A 15,863-nucleotide genomic window follows, 5' to 3' on the forward strand; every position below is an offset into this window, starting at 1 on the left:
CTTACTCTTACTGGCCTTATATTGAAATATTTAGAAAGCTATTCTTAGTGAAAATGACTCACCAGATATGAAATGATCTGAGACCCTGTACTGACTGCTCTCTGCCTCGATGTCTTTGCGATTGATTGAGAGTATCCATCGTCATCTTGTTTTTTCTGATAATTGTTTTCTCTTTCATGTGCGCCAATTTCTGGAAGTCTACAAAATGACTTCTTCTTGGCCGTTTTGTCTGCCTAATTTGAGCAGGCAACCATACTAGAGGTCTGCACGGGCCTGGAAATTAAGCCTGAGCCCACGACGTTCAGGCCCGACCCAAAACTCAGCCCGACTGTAATGCAACATTTGAAGCCCAAACCCGACCCAAAACCGGAAATCAAAATGTTCCTATTTAAAAGTCATAGCCTCGTGGTCCGTCTATTTCTTGGTCATTCTATTTTCTTTTCAGAAACAGAAATTAAAAAATTAAAAACGAATGGTGATTTGATTTTCATTTCAAAATCCACAAATGAAAAACGGAAATAGAAGCCATTTTTCATTTTCCTGGTCAGAAACGGCAGATACTACAACATTTATAAAGGACTTGATTTTCCCTTTATCATTTGTAAAACAGAAAATGAAATAGTAAAACAAAAATGAAAAAAGCCCATTTTGGTACTGTCACCAGGAGTGACAGAGTGGAAAGGAGAGAGAGAGAGAGAGTGGCGCTTCGCAGCGCTCAGCAGAGGGAGGGGGGCTGTGTGTGTGCCCAGCCTGTGTGACACAGAGCTTCAGGAGAAAGCAAGGAGCATAAAACATTGTGCTTTTTTCCACGCATTAAAAAATAAATCAACCGAGCCCGACCCCACCCGAGCCCTAATTATTTACTTAAAAACCGAGCCCTACCTGGCCAATACCCGACATACAGTCTCGGGTCCCGTCGGGTTCGGGTCGGGTTGCAGACCTCTAAACCATACATCAAAAGTTGACCATAGTGTTTGCAGTGTTGACAGCAGCATGTCAGACTAGACTGTGGTCTCCCAACATGGCCACTAGGGGTTCTGTAATGCTTCTGCATTCAAATACTCTCAAATTCAGTTTTCTCAATTCAGATTGAGCTCTCTGACACGCACATGTAGGGAAAGCAAAAACAATGTTGGAGAGCATACTGGTACCACTCCTACTAGTTTTCACTAGCTAGTTGAAGATTTGTCCTTGCCTCATGTCTCAATTTGAACCAAAAGAGGAAACACATCAGACAGCGTATGTCCGCAGTTGGCGTCAGTGGCTGGTGAAAATGAACTGGCTACAGTAACAAGCTGACATTATCTAAACACAAAATTGATCAGATGTATCATGGTGAAATAATCAGTTCCCAGTCAAAGTTTGTTTGTGAGTGCCGTAGTGTTTGTGTGTGAGGGGAGGGGTGTTGTGTATAGACTTGGATGTAGGCTGGATGTCCGTGTTTTTGTTGTGGTCTGTGTGTGTGTGTGTGCGCGAGCGTGTGTGAGTGTGGGTGGGTGTATGTGTGCTGCGTGCGCCACATCTTGTTGTAAGTCCTTATCTCCACTGGCTTGACTTTCTTTCAACATGGGAGAGAAATGAGACAAGGGAAATATAATCAAAGGGCTCAGGACTGACTGGAATGCAATATGCTCATGTACACACACACACACACACACACACACACACACTCGCATGCACACAATGAGACACTGCTCGAAGACAGACACAAACACACAGACACACACACGTAAGCACAGACATATCCACTCACTCAGTGTAATCGCATCTCAGGAATGAAAGATGTACGTGTGTCACTTACAACAGTAATTTATGCAGAGCCTTAATTGAAAATTGTTATCAAAATCAATTTGGCAGCCTTTAATAGGATGAGAGCTAAGAGGCTGCAAGAGTCAGTTCCCTGGATGATACATTCGTTAGAGAACGCGAGACAGTGTGTGTATGTGTCTGCCTATCTATCAGTGTGTACTGTATATTTATGCGCACATTGTGTGTTTATGTGTTTGCATGTGTGTGTGCATGTGTACGTCTATGCATGTTTGCACATCACTTTCATCTTCATTTGATTCCTATATAAAATTAGCTCATAATGATGGAATACCCACCGTGACTTGATTGGAGCCGACGAACCATCATTAGACTCTCCCTATGGATCTGTAATTGTAATATTTGTGTGTGTGTGTGTGTGTTTGAGTGTGTCTGTGAGTGTTTGTGTGTGTGTGTGTGTGTGTGTGTGTGGAGGGCTAATATCATCGACTACTTTTTGACACCAGCCACCGAGTGGCTAAAATTATTAATATGTAAATGAATAGCGCTATCTTAATCTTGTGATATGATTGTTTTTAATAATTAATGTCTGAAGATTACAAGTGAGGCTGTGTGTGTGTATGTGAAAGAGAAATAAAAAGAGAGATAGAAGAATAGAAGTGTAGCAGGTGGGCCAAAGACTATTTGCGAGACTGTGTTTGTCTGTGAATTCAGAGTCTGTGTGTGCGTGTGTGTGTGTGTGTGTGTGTGTGTGTGTGTGTGTGCACTCACAGTAGGAGCAGCCGTAGACTTCTATGCGCAGACCAATGCGTCCCTCCTCACTCCAGTCCAGTGGGACTAGCCTCAGGAAGCGGGCTACGATTCCCTGCTGCAGCTCATGGCGAACCGCACTCTCCGAGTTGGAGTTCCCTGAGAAGGCCTGCAGACACAAACAAACACACACACACACACACACACACACACACACACACACACACACAATGAAGTTAAATACTGCAAAAGCCACAAGCCTGCAGTGAAACAAACCCTGGAGCATGAGTATTTGTTCCGCTCACCACATCCTGTCCTACAGGTTTACACACACTAAGCATACAAAATAATTATGAATCTACATATTTAATGCGCCTGTTATGAGACGAGCTCACTGCAGGGGATTTGAAGAGGAAATTGCAGAATCTATTCTACACGTACATGTAATATTAATCATATTAGCGCTGTGTTCTGCGCCTACAGTTAGACTAGAGGATCACACTGAACTATAGCGGAGTAGAGACTGTAGGTTCTGAAATCCCAACCTCTAGAAAACAATACAGTCAAAAGTCTAAGGACGGACACAGTGAGCTAAATTTCTCAGGCATACACTCATCTGAACACAGCATGTCTCAGTAAAAAGGTCCAATGCCTGTTTTGCTTTTTTACTTAACTACATTGTTATCTGGATTTCACTTCCAAAAAAGAATATGAGGCAAAAGATCCAACTGTCAGCTTCCTGCATTCCTTGCACCTTCAGAGAGCAAGATATGAATTTTCCAAACAATCCCTCTTGGGGCTGGAGCGACAACACGGCAGCGGTTCACTGTTACACACAACGTGCGAGTACGAGTTGAAAATCGGACTTTTATGATGCCGATGTGAGTACTTGAGCGGGGGTTTCTGCCATGCCCTCTTTTGAGAAAAAATGTATTCCAGTCGTATTCTCCCGTTCCGTACTGAGAGGTGCTGCACTCTCATAGGATGAATACTTGAGAAACTTGAGATATCAATGTAAAGGTCTCGACGGAGTGCATGTGCGTGGGGTGGTGGGGAAGAGAGTCGTGACAAAGGAGACGCCCACACACACACACACTGCTTGCAATGCTCAGCTATTTTGCAACCTTTCAACCCTAGGTTTTCATCGAGGTACTGCTTCTGCCGATCAATGACATCACCTCCTGGCACAGAACTCAGATTACAAATTACACTGCACACACAATCCCAAAGTACATCAGCATTAGCTACAGCAGACACCTGATAAAGACACAGGGCTGAAACATTGTGAAATAGCTGAAAATATAGTTGGAGGCATTGCTTAAGCATTCCTTGTAAGCTACTAGACTCCAGCGCCTGCTAAAAATTTTCTTTGGGATATGTGTATTTTTCTCCTCTTAGTCACAAGGTGGGAAAGAGAGACGGGATGGAGTCGACATCTGTTCCACAGCATAGCATGGAGTTGGTGCTAGTTGGAAAAACAGTATCGACAGTTTCCCCAGCAAGTGCACTAGTTTATGTAACCCCTCCCCTCCTCCTCTCCTCTCCTCTTCTCTTCTCTTCTCTTCTCTTCTCTTCTCTTCTCTTCTCTTCTCTTCTCTTCTCTTCTCTTCTCTTCTCTTCTCTTCTCTTCTCTTCTCCTCTCCTCTCCTCTCCTCTCCTCTCTCTTGACCTGGCAAGTGACGGACAGAACCTCTAACCACTCACTAATCCACCTCGTCGTGCTCCTTCAACTATTCTCACTCCTGTGCTTGCCTCTCATCTCTCAAACATACACATACACACACCACCGCTCCGGTTCTCCTTGCTTTTTTTGTCTGCACACACACACACACACACATACACACAGAAGAGCTGGCACAAACCATGGAGGAGAAGAGTCATTAATAGCCTTGCAGGTAAGTAGAGGAGAGCAAGACACTAGACAGCCATGTGTTATCCTAGATAAGAGCTGAAGTGGGCTGGGCAGTAGATGAGTGGGGAGAGGAAAAAAGAAGTACTCAAGACAGCCGTCTTTGAGCCGACTCTTCAGTGACCCAAGCATGTACCCCTGAAGATATGCTATCTACAAAGGAGAAGATGGTCAAGGGTTCACACCAAGCTCACAGTACTGTAGCTGCACCGGAGCAAGGGAGTGGACATCTCCTCTGCGCCTTCCTTCCTCTCTCTCTTTTTTCCATCTTGATTTATCCAGGAAAGGTTAACTGAGCACACATGCGCTTTTTTCATTAGAGCCCGCTTCACGTTTACACAGTTGTACATGTTGTCATCTGGGAGCAGTCCGGTACGCGGTGCACAGTGCTGTCGGAAGCTCCGCCGGAGTTGGGGGTTAAGTGCCTCGCTCAAGGGCACCTGAACAGTAGCTGCTGTTTGTCGAGGGAGGGAGAGAGAGGCAACACATTCGCCCAACTCAGCATGTGAAAAATACACGGACAGCAATAAAAACTGGTCGTGAGAAAACAGAGAAATACAAGACTTTTCCTATAGCAGCTTATATCATTATCAGTGGTAGTTTTTGAGCGTGGGGAGAGCGTTTCTTAAGCGCATTTTACAGTCGAATGTAATGTAAATATAATGTAAGTAATGTAAATCTCGAATGTAAACAATGCAGCAGCGCTTACATTTAAGTTTTTATACTTCTGCATTGATGTGTGCGTAGCATGTCGTTGAAATCCCGTACAGAGGGTGGCAGTGTCATATCGCACCAAAATGAAACAGAAGAAGAGAAGAACAGGAAAGCAGATGTGAAGACAGTCACCGGTAAAAACGCGACTACAGCAACGCAGCTGGAGGAATGGGATGTGTTGGAGCAGTTGGAGCTTGAAGAGTTGGATGCCGTCATGATCGCCCCTCTGATCAACCAATCAGAGTGCGCGACTCTGCGTAGACTCGACGTGAAGTTGAGACTCTTGGGCCGGTAGGCAACACCTCCGCGGAGACCCTTTTCAACCCCAAATGCGTGTCAAATAGCGTCAGTTTACGTGCAGAAACGCTATTTTCATTAAAGTATAAAATGCGCTTTAGTTAAATTCCTCCCCCATATTTTCTTTGCGGGTCCAAGATTTGAATTGCCAACTTTCCATTCACAAGCGCTATTAACGCTCTGGGCTAGCGCCACCCTGTGGAGCTGTTGTTTTCTGTCTCTTCCTCATCTCATCTCTCTCCCCTCTATTCCGGTTGTATTTGTCTCAATCCTCTTGCCTGTCCTGTGCTCTCTATTCCATGTCTGTCCTTTACTTTTCTATATCCAAAATGCCTGTGGTACTGGCTTAGGATTTAAGGCGCACAAACACACATCTGCACACACACACGCACACACCTACACACACACAGACACACACCACCACCCGTCCTTCTTGCCTTTTAAACCTTTCTGCAACTTTAAAACCCGATATCCCCCTTAAGCTCATTCTATTGTCAGAAATAAAATAATAATAATAAAAAAAAAAAACACTGAATATATCTACTGAGGATTCGGCTGACTGCATGCAGAAGATTTCACTTCTTTTTGTCCAGCCAACAGTTTTCTCTCCTTGCCCTTGTCAAGGTATAAAAGAGAGAGAGAGAGAGAGAGAGAGAGAGAGAGGGAGAGAGAGAGAGAGAGAGGGAGAGAGAGAGACAGAGAGAGAGAGAGAGAACAAAACCAGTTTTCGTCTTCATCCAAAAAACCCATCTCCCCCCTCTGCCAACTTCCTTCTTTTATTTCTCTATTGTGTTCATCCCGCTATTCTGCACTTATCTGTGCTTGGCTGAATGAACAGCTCAATTCAAAGGCATCGCTATGCAGAGCGGAGGGGAGAGGGAAGGGGAGGGAAGAGGAGAGGAGGAGGATGAAGATGAGAAAAAAGTTGTGGATGCTGAACACCTCGGAAAAGTCTGCCTACTCAACCATTTAATTCCCTCTCCTCCAGAGTCAAGGCATTAACCAGCAAACCAGTGTGTAATTGGGGGTTTGTATGTGTGTGTGTGTGTGTGTGTGTCAGTGTACATGTGTGACAGTGTATGTGTGCGTGTCAGTGTATGAGTGTGTGTAAGTGTTGAGCAACTTAAGAGCTTAGACACTTTGAAGTGTTGTTTAATCAAGCATTGGGGTAATTTATGGCAACAAAGGCCACAAAGTGCCTGAAGCAACTTTCACTTTTAATTCACTGAGAGTGTGTGTGTGTGTGTGTGTGTCTGTGTGTGTGTGCGTGCATGCATGCATTTGTGCATGTGTTTGTCAACATGTGTATGCATGAGATATTACAAATTGATGTGTATTTGTTATGTATCAAGTCAAACTGTGCAGTTTTGCATAGCGTACACAATGTTTTTTCCATCAAAAGTGCTTTGGTGCATTTGCTAATCCTTAGTGGATTCAACACAGAAATATTCAATAGTATTATAGTATTCTAATATTCATGTGAGGATGTACAAAAAGTTGAAGAATATTAAAAATTGCAAATATTCCAAAAGTTTGGCAAAGTTAGGACAGAAAAGTTGGGATGCAAGTGGGGAGCAAAGTTGTGACAAAAGAGCAATAGGGTTAAACTATTTAACTACATATAATTAACTAACTATATATAATATAACTTTTTAAAAAATGATTTAACATTCCATGAGATCAATAGGGAAAAAGTAATGAGAGAAACGTTGACTTGGAAAACAAAATGAGGAAAGTTAATAGCCTTGTTGGCCATTTGGAACGGCTGGGCTCTTGTCATTCAAGAGAAAACAAGCCAATCACTCTGCTACACCTGGTCAACAAATACCCACAAGACCTGCTCACACACACACACACACACACACACACACACACAACACACCCATACACACATCCAAGCATTCACACACGCACATGCATATACACCCATTCTGTCCTATCAGCTCAGTGGCTCTCCCTCCATCCATCTCTCCCTCCATTCTCCTCCCTCCTTTCAATCCTCACTCACTTGCTCATTCTCCCTGGCTGCATGCTTTTCATTTCCTGAATGTGCATCTGTCATTTCTTCTTTGTGTGTGTGTGTGTGTGTGTGTGTGTGTGTGTGTGTGAGAGTGTGTGTGTGTGTCTGTTTTGACAGCCAGAGACAGGCCTTTCCAGAGAACAGATCTCCAGATACTGAGAAACAACAAGTGAAAGCTATTTTCTGGGGTTTGCTTGTTGCTGCTGGATCCTTTGTTAGACCAGCCCAGAGTCAAGGCCATTGTGTGTGTTTGTGTGTGTGTGTGCACGCAGGGTTTTGTATATGTGTGTGTGTGTTTGTGCGGTTTTGTGTGTGTGCCTTCCTAACAGAGGCAGGGGAAATCAGTCTGGCCTGGTCTGGTCTTTTGTTTTTATCGACAAGTATACAGGACAAAACAGAGGGGCCATAGAGAAATTTGTGTTTCTGTGAAGCCCTTTGGGTGATTGTGTTTGTGTGTGTATGTGCCCTTGCTGTGCCAAGAAAACAGGAGAAACTGTACAAACACTTAACTTAAGGCATGTATAAACTCTTATAAGGGTACAATGACTTATAATGCTAGGAAGTGTTATAAGTGTATATAAGTGTTATCATTAATCAGACATGGGTCCAACATTATTATGGGCCAAACAGTACAGGGAATTCTGGTTTATTTGAATATAGAATAGAATAGAATAGAATAGAATAGAATAATCATATGACCAGTGCTGGTGCTTTCGTTACAGCATGTTAGAATGCAATAGAAAAGCTCTTCTACATTCTTGGACATATAACCATAAGTAAACAACAAACAACACATAATGGATACGAGGCTTGGGCCGATATTCAATATTATCGAATATCGGGATATTTTGTGAATATCGCGATATTCAATTTGGGATATCACCCAAGCCTAATAGATACAAAACTGAACTGACAACACATTGCAAGTGGGCCCTTAATGTACACTTAATGTAAACTATTTGGTATCCATTTGGTACTTACGGTAGGTTAAAATACATGGTTTTATTCATGCTTTTTAATTTAAATTATTCAAAAATACTAGTTGACCCAGGCCTGTTAATATAGTTATATAGAAATATATAACTCGTTAAAAGCCTTTTGTAAGAGGCAGCACATTATTATAACTCTTTATATTCCATTATAGCTGTGTGTCTGAGTGTTTCTCCTCCATTCCGTCTTTCTCATTAACTACTATCAGGTGCTAATAAAAGATTCCAGAGGGGCTGATGACAAAGGAAATAGGAACCTTTTCTTCCTTCAAATGCATTATTGGAGCAAGAAGCGAAACACGTCCGTGACATTTCATGCTCATTCCCTCATTCACTTTCCATTTCTGCTCATTAATTTACTGTGGAATAAGCAAAAGTGAGAAAGTGCTCCGTGAAAATCAACAAGCATCTTGACATCACACCATGATCAGTATCTTCGCTAATCTATCCTTGGTGTGTAAAATATTCCCCTGCGCTGAATTACATTTTACTGAGAGAGACAGACAGGGAGGGAGATACACACACACACACACACACACACACACACACACAGAGGGAAAGAATGGAGTTTTAAGAGCCCATTACTCAGGCTGTGAACATTTGGCACCTTCTCTCCCCTCCGCTCACAAGGGACCAACGCTGATGGAGTGAAGACTGCCTCCCTGGCTGTGCAATAAAAACCTCACACACCACATGGAGCCGAGTCGACGTGTGTGTTTGCGTACGTGCGCAACTTCATTCGCCCGCTAACACTCGCATTATTTGTGTGTGTGTGTGTGTGTTTGTGTGTGTGTTTGCACATGCCGTGACGTGTTTGAGGGCGCTCATTCATGTTCGACACCTCCTCATGCGTCACACCTCCTACTCACCCAAGCCATCAACATTAGCCACAAGGTCCATGAGAACCATTTGAACTACTCTATTTTTTTTTTTTTTTGGCAGAATGACTCATGCAGACGCCTCCGACCCTCAAAAAAAAAAAAGTTCCTTATTGTTAGGACACTTACTACACACACTTACTGCATGATGGCTGCCACACACCTTTTGATAACATTGTCATGAAGGTATAAGCATGGAGCACTCAGACCATGCCATGATAAAGGCGTCATTTCATTGAACTTTCCGGTGACTGCGCAGTTGAAGACTCCAGCTCCCTGAATCAAATGTGCTGTCACACACGGAAGATGTTCATGTCCATGGCAGCACTGTTAAAATTCCACGGCAGCCATTTTAGTCTGTACCACAGGAGACTCCCATGACCCACCCCCCGGGAAGTGTCCTCTCTATCTATTTTACTTCATCATTCTCATTATTCACATTCAGTGATTTTCAATTTCCATACAGACCTCTTATCTGTAATGGAGTGAACTGACATTAAAGAGGCTGACGTTCAAGTCTTCTGAAGTCGTTGCACCGGATCAAGATAGAGAGTTGAAAGTTAGAAGAGACTTAACAGCAAATTAGGCCAAAAAAAAAAGGGGAAAAAAGGCATATTCATAACTGACTTCCACTGTGGTCTGATTAGTTTCATTCAAATATTTTGGATTTTAATGTTGAATGTAATAATGTGTGTACTACGGGGCAGCAGTAGCCTGAAGCACAAACTAGACAAGTAGGCTTGTGTCTGGAAGGTCACTGGTTCAAATCCCTGAATCTGTCTGTGTATGTGTGTGTGCTTGCGTGCATGAGCATAGTTTTGCAGGATTTCATTTTTTTCTGAACACAGCACCTGAGGAAAGGCTATTCTCATTGCCTTGCTCCCAGGATCATGAAAACATGAATGACAAATATCAACCTTCAGTTACTGTGAAGAAAACTAATGCTGGAGATCTGAGGTGTCTCTGGGACTCAGAGGATATCTACATTTGGTATTCATACAATAGGAAATGCCAGTCGCAGTGCTTGGAGAGGGCACAAACAGGGATCACAGCCAATAAAAAAGGAAAACAAAACAAACAAAACTACTATGGCTCTGTCTTGATAAATGAGGGAACGGATGAGAGGAGTCCCAATGAGCATGTCTATTGGAATAACCTGCAGTTCGAACACACAACATCAGCATGAGCACACACACACACACACACACACAAATTGATTCATATGTGACACACATACACACAAACACAAACATGTACGCGCAGAAACCAGACAGACAGCTCATGTGGAGGACTTCCCATAGGGTTGTAATAAGTTTGACACCTGTCAGATCATTCCTGAGTCCTCTGCCTTTGTTTAATATATACACATGCACATGGGCAGACAAAATTACAGACAATATATGAATATCAAGTACTTAATAAGAAGTGGGGCCAGGCTTTTGCCTTCAGAACAGCTCCAGTCCTCTTTGGAAAGCTGCCATACAAGTCCTGAACTGTGTGTAGCGAGATATTAGACCTTTCTTCAAGAAGGAACTCCTTTTTGATGGATGAAGGATGAGGAAACTACTTCATACTCTAATTGGGGATGGGGTAATTAGGGAGGCCATGGAAGGCATTTGACTTCTGTACTTATTCAATATTACTTAAACTGTTCACTGACTGAAAATGTTGAGTATTCACTAACCAGTTGTACCCTCATAACTATATCTTGTCATAACCATATATTTCAACACTGCTGGTTTACCCAGTAAAGCAAAGCCTATATACCTATATCTGCCTTATTGGACCAAATATATACATAATAGCCAACAACACCTAGATGTTCTATAGAGTTTGCTTTAATAGTAATTGTAGCTATTGTAGACGCCCCCCTTTATTTTCCTCAATCTACCCTGCATTAATACTGTGTACAGTGGTAGACACTAAGAAATCCCCCTTCACACACAGCAGACAGTTCTTTCTTGACTGGTATACAGTAGAACTAAATTAGCATATTAGCATAAAAGCTCATTTCCTGCTTCCAAAGACGCCTCCAAACCATTCCTCTTGGGGGTGGAGCAAGAGTGCAGCATTGGTTCAGCAGGAATACAGCAAAAAGTGTGACTTCGACATTTAGCAACAAGAGATGGGTTTTAGTATTAAGGCAATGTAACAAATAAGGAGCTGATGTGTGACACAATAGAATGAGATTTCTCTTGTGGTATTGTAACACAGGTGGCAGCAGGTGCACACCTCTTTGCTCCGATTGTGCATTTCAAAGATAGCTATATAAATGAATTCATTTCATTGTTGTAAAAGTGCAGAAAATGGGAGAGGGTGGACCTGGCGGGGAGTGAGGGAGGTAAAGGGAGGGAGAGATAGGGAATGTGAGAGAGCAGAAGAGTCTCTCTAATTCTCTAGTCTTTCTCTCAGAGTGTTTTGCGTAGAGTTGAATGTCTCCCTCAGTTTCTCTCTGTATGGACACAGCATGGTCTTCTCTGACCTGCTCTATTAAAATGTAAAGGTCTGCATATGCATATCAAAGACTGATAACCTCCCTGGGCAAGCGTGTGTGTGTGTGTGTGTGTGTGTTTGAGCAGGTATGATTGAGCGTGTTTGGCATTTCCATTGATATCAGACAGTTCCAGTAGAGAACGTGTTGCTCTGGCAGAGAATAGAGCTGCAGTACATCTATCTCATGTTTTCTCTGTGTGTGTGTGTGTGTGTGTGTGTGCGTGTATGTGAATTCATGCCTACCTGTGGGGTGTATATGTGTGCATTATGTGCACATATTTGTATTTGTGCCCACATGGGTTAGCATGTGTGTCTGCATGTTTGTGTTCATGTGAGTGTATATGTTTGTGTGTGTGTGTGTGTGTGTGTGTGTGTGTGTGTATGCACGCATGTGTGCTCATGCATGTGCGCACCTGATTACCTTTTTTGCAATTCATGAGGTGGGTCAACGTGAGTCAGGATCAAAACAAGAGGATAATATCTTCACATGCAGACATCAAGCCGAATGCTAAACCTCTTAATGACTTGACATGAATATCAAATCAATGTGCCTCAGCCTTTTTTTTTTTTTTTTTTTTTTTTTACTTCAATTGATCTACTTTGATCCCCCCCCCAACCTGTCTCCTCGGCTGGCACCCGATTAGCTGCTGTTTCTGTGGGGACTATGGATCCATCTCCATCTGTGCCTTCATTTATTAGTTGCACATGTTGTCCATTGGCCTGAGTTTAACAAAACTCGGTTGAACGTAATTCACCTTTTACATTGGTTTTTGCATTCTAGACATTTAAACGACGCTCGTATTCAGATGGACTTATTAGTGGGCAGGTAGGGGTTCAGTGTCTTGCTCAGGTACACTTTGATGGGACACCAGGGGCTGTTGGAGAGATCGAACCTGCGCCACCCACTGATTTGCCGAAGAAATGAGGGAGGGCACTATAGGAACAAACGTGAACCTTGCAACAAGTGATTTTTGATACATAAAATTGTTTCTTATGAAGACCTATACGCACCGTCCATAAGACCTTCATTTGTGGGAGACATGATTTCCCCACACAGCAATTCCACACTAACCATTTTATCCTTTTCCCTCACTTTACTGCTGTGTTCTTGTCCCTTGCACTGATGTACACTTACTCTCCTCTCAGTCCTCCTAATGTAAGCCCCTCTGGATAAAAGTCTCAGCTGAACGCCTACAATGTAAATGTAAGTGTACGAGGCACTTGATGACCGAATATAATCAGATGCAAAAATGGAAAATACAATTTAAATTTTACAGCTGGCAAAATTGCTCAAGTTCAAAAGGTCAGCACCGTCTATTCCTGGCTTTGTTGCTTTTCTTTCCCGGGGCTAACCGACTGTGAAATGTTGCAGATAGCATAAATTCAAGAGATTAGGTAAAGTTGCAATCCATCAAAAGTGAAAACCCTCTATTACTGTCTGTTTTTTTTTTTTTTTTTCTTTCTGGCATCCTTCTGTCTCTCCAGATCTCAGTGCTGAGGACTAATTCTGTTTCAGAGGCCAAAAAGTGTGCACTGATAAATCATGGAGTTATGCAAGCGCGGGCACACACACATACACCCACACACACACACACACACCCACACACAGACACTCTCTCTCCCTAGCTTTTCCTACTAATGCGGTGGACCACATCAGATTCTATAATCAGCTGTGCCAGCTACCTCCAGACAGCAATATTCTGGGGTCAGTCTGACTAAGGCACGCTCAGAAATGGATTATTAGTCTGTAAGAGTGCATGTACTGTGTGTGTGTGTGTGTGTGTGTGTGTGTGTGTGTGTGTGTGTGTGCACTTTACATCAGGAAGTCCTCCACCTAAAGGCCGACTTCATTTTTGCCCGAACAAAAAATTGGCCTCATTATTTTGTTGAAGTCCCTTTGTTTTGTTGAGGTGATTCTCTGGATGTCCTTGATAGTAATCAGTTGGCAGAGGTTTAGAAATCAACCACTGAGTGTTCGGCTCAGTTCAGCCTTGGCTAGTCACTGTGTGCTGATGAGACGCTGACTCATTATGTTAGGTTGTGTGTACCGGCATGCCGGAAGGACAGCTCTAATGAAGCAGGCAAATCATTTGAATGAGTTGGTTTAAGTGCTAAGATGTAACCTCAGGAAATGACACACACACACACACACACACACACACACACACACACACACACAAAGGGCATTTAAAGAAATCTATGAATTTCAGATTACTTGTTGGATATAGTTGTTGTTTCCCAGTGTTTATGATCGACAACACAACAAACAGTGGGGTCTTGGTGAGTTACTATGGGTGGGAACTGCTGAACAACAGTCACTGATTGGCTACAGATATCCTCTGCTTGTTTTCTCAAGTCTAAATCTGACTTATTAATGAGCCAGTGGGCTCTGAGGGCCAATGAGATGACTCCGAGGTACCACTCAACTACACCCAGACAAAGAAATGCGAAACATATATCAGACTGACATAAAGAGAGAGAGAGAGAGAGAGAGAGAGAGAGGGAGAGAGAGTGAGTGAGAGAGAGAGAGTGCAGACCACTGGTGCATAAATCCAGGTGCATGATTTACCGGTGCATGCTCGGCGGCTTCTGAAACTGAATTAGTCCTTACCACAGAGACATGGAGACTTCACCATCCATTTACCTGACAAAGCCACAGTCTAGCAGCCCTGCCCTCTGGAGAACACACACACACACACACTCACATACGCACGCTTGCACGCTTACAAACACCCATTTCAGCGTCATTAGGCTCAGTTTATATACAGGCTGCAGCACAGGGAGTGCAGCAAATCATGCCAGAACCCTGTTGATAAAAGTAGAGATGTGTTACGTCCCCAAAGTGTTACCTCATCACACCTCCTGCCTCCGGTTTAGAAACACTCCTACACCTGAGCCCTGCTAAAATACCAGCCCATATCTTGTAGTTTACAGTACAGATGCAGTCACTCTTGAGTAAGATAACACTGTATAATGACAATGTGACACTTTTGATCTCTGTAGGGAAATTCTCTTTTCACTTGTCCTCCTGTTGAAAGACTTTCTCTCTACCCCTCTCTCTAGCCCTGTCGTTCCATACCCAAAGAGGAACTGTTTGGAAAATCCTGTAGTATTATGTAGGATTCTTGCACGGTGACCCTGTAGCCCAAAGGATAGAGCATGGCACTATCAATTCCAGGGGATAGGGATTTGATTCCCACTGTGGCCACCCATGAAAGAAATATATCCACTCTTGGTACTGCAGGACACCGGGATATAAAAGTGTTTACCAAACACAGCTACTGCAGAACGTCTGCAATAGCTACTACTGTATGATATCAGGTAGATTAGTAGTTCTGTCAGAGTTATGGATAAGCAACTATAATTCACTCGCGCCATGCCTTACGCCCTGGTTTCTTCAAGTGTGGGCCAAAATGGGCCACAGGCCTACTCACAAGATGACAACAGAGGTAATGTGTTTCCTAGAGCACCGGCTTAAAAAGTATCTGGGCCCTATGCCATTTCCATTACGACCAAGCCACTTTTTCTCTATGATGTCAATCCAAAAGCTTTTGTTTTTTTATGTCCAGATTTTACTTCTACTGCGGTTTTTCACAGTGAGGTAATTGTTGCTAAATGCAAGTACAACATGTGCCCAGATATCATGGAGAACATCTGCAGGATGCACTGTTGAATTTAGTGTACAATATGTTATTCCATAGGACGTAATCAAAAGAGGAAAAATCGACAGGTGTGTCCTATAGTGCTGCTTAGGGCCTCCTTGCTTTTTCAGGATTGGATATCACATGTTTTATTTTTACCATGCATTATTTCTCCTGTCTGGCGTGACAGTTTTGGTCCCGGTGGGTATCTCACCCCAAGACACAAACGCAAACAAACACATACACATACACACACATGCACAGCTTTCCTGCCATCAAACCCTGAGCTGTCTACTCTGCTCATATCAGAGGCGCTAGAGGCAAATAAAAAAAAAAAAATAGAGGTAAATGAGACTCGACGAAAGAGGCCATTTTAAGGCCACTTCACAATAATACTTTGTGGAA

General features: G+C 43.0%; 1 protein-coding gene across 1 annotated transcript in view; it reads right to left on the minus strand.

The window, feature by feature from the left end:
• Window positions 1–15,863, minus strand: part of cntnap2a (contactin associated protein 2a) — a 332,210-nt gene that overhangs the window by 155,826 nt on the left and 160,521 nt on the right. Inside the window, exon 4 of the mRNA XM_071919513.2 lies at window positions 2,539–2,686. Coding sequence (XP_071775614.1) covers window positions 2,539–2,686 — 148 coding nt within the window. The remainder of the gene's footprint in view (window positions 1–2,538; window positions 2,687–15,863) is intronic.

This window comes from Centroberyx gerrardi, chromosome 22, assembly GCF_048128805.1.
Source record: "Centroberyx gerrardi isolate f3 chromosome 22, fCenGer3.hap1.cur.20231027, whole genome shotgun sequence".
Lineage (NCBI taxonomy): Eukaryota > Metazoa > Chordata > Actinopteri > Beryciformes > Berycidae > Centroberyx > Centroberyx gerrardi.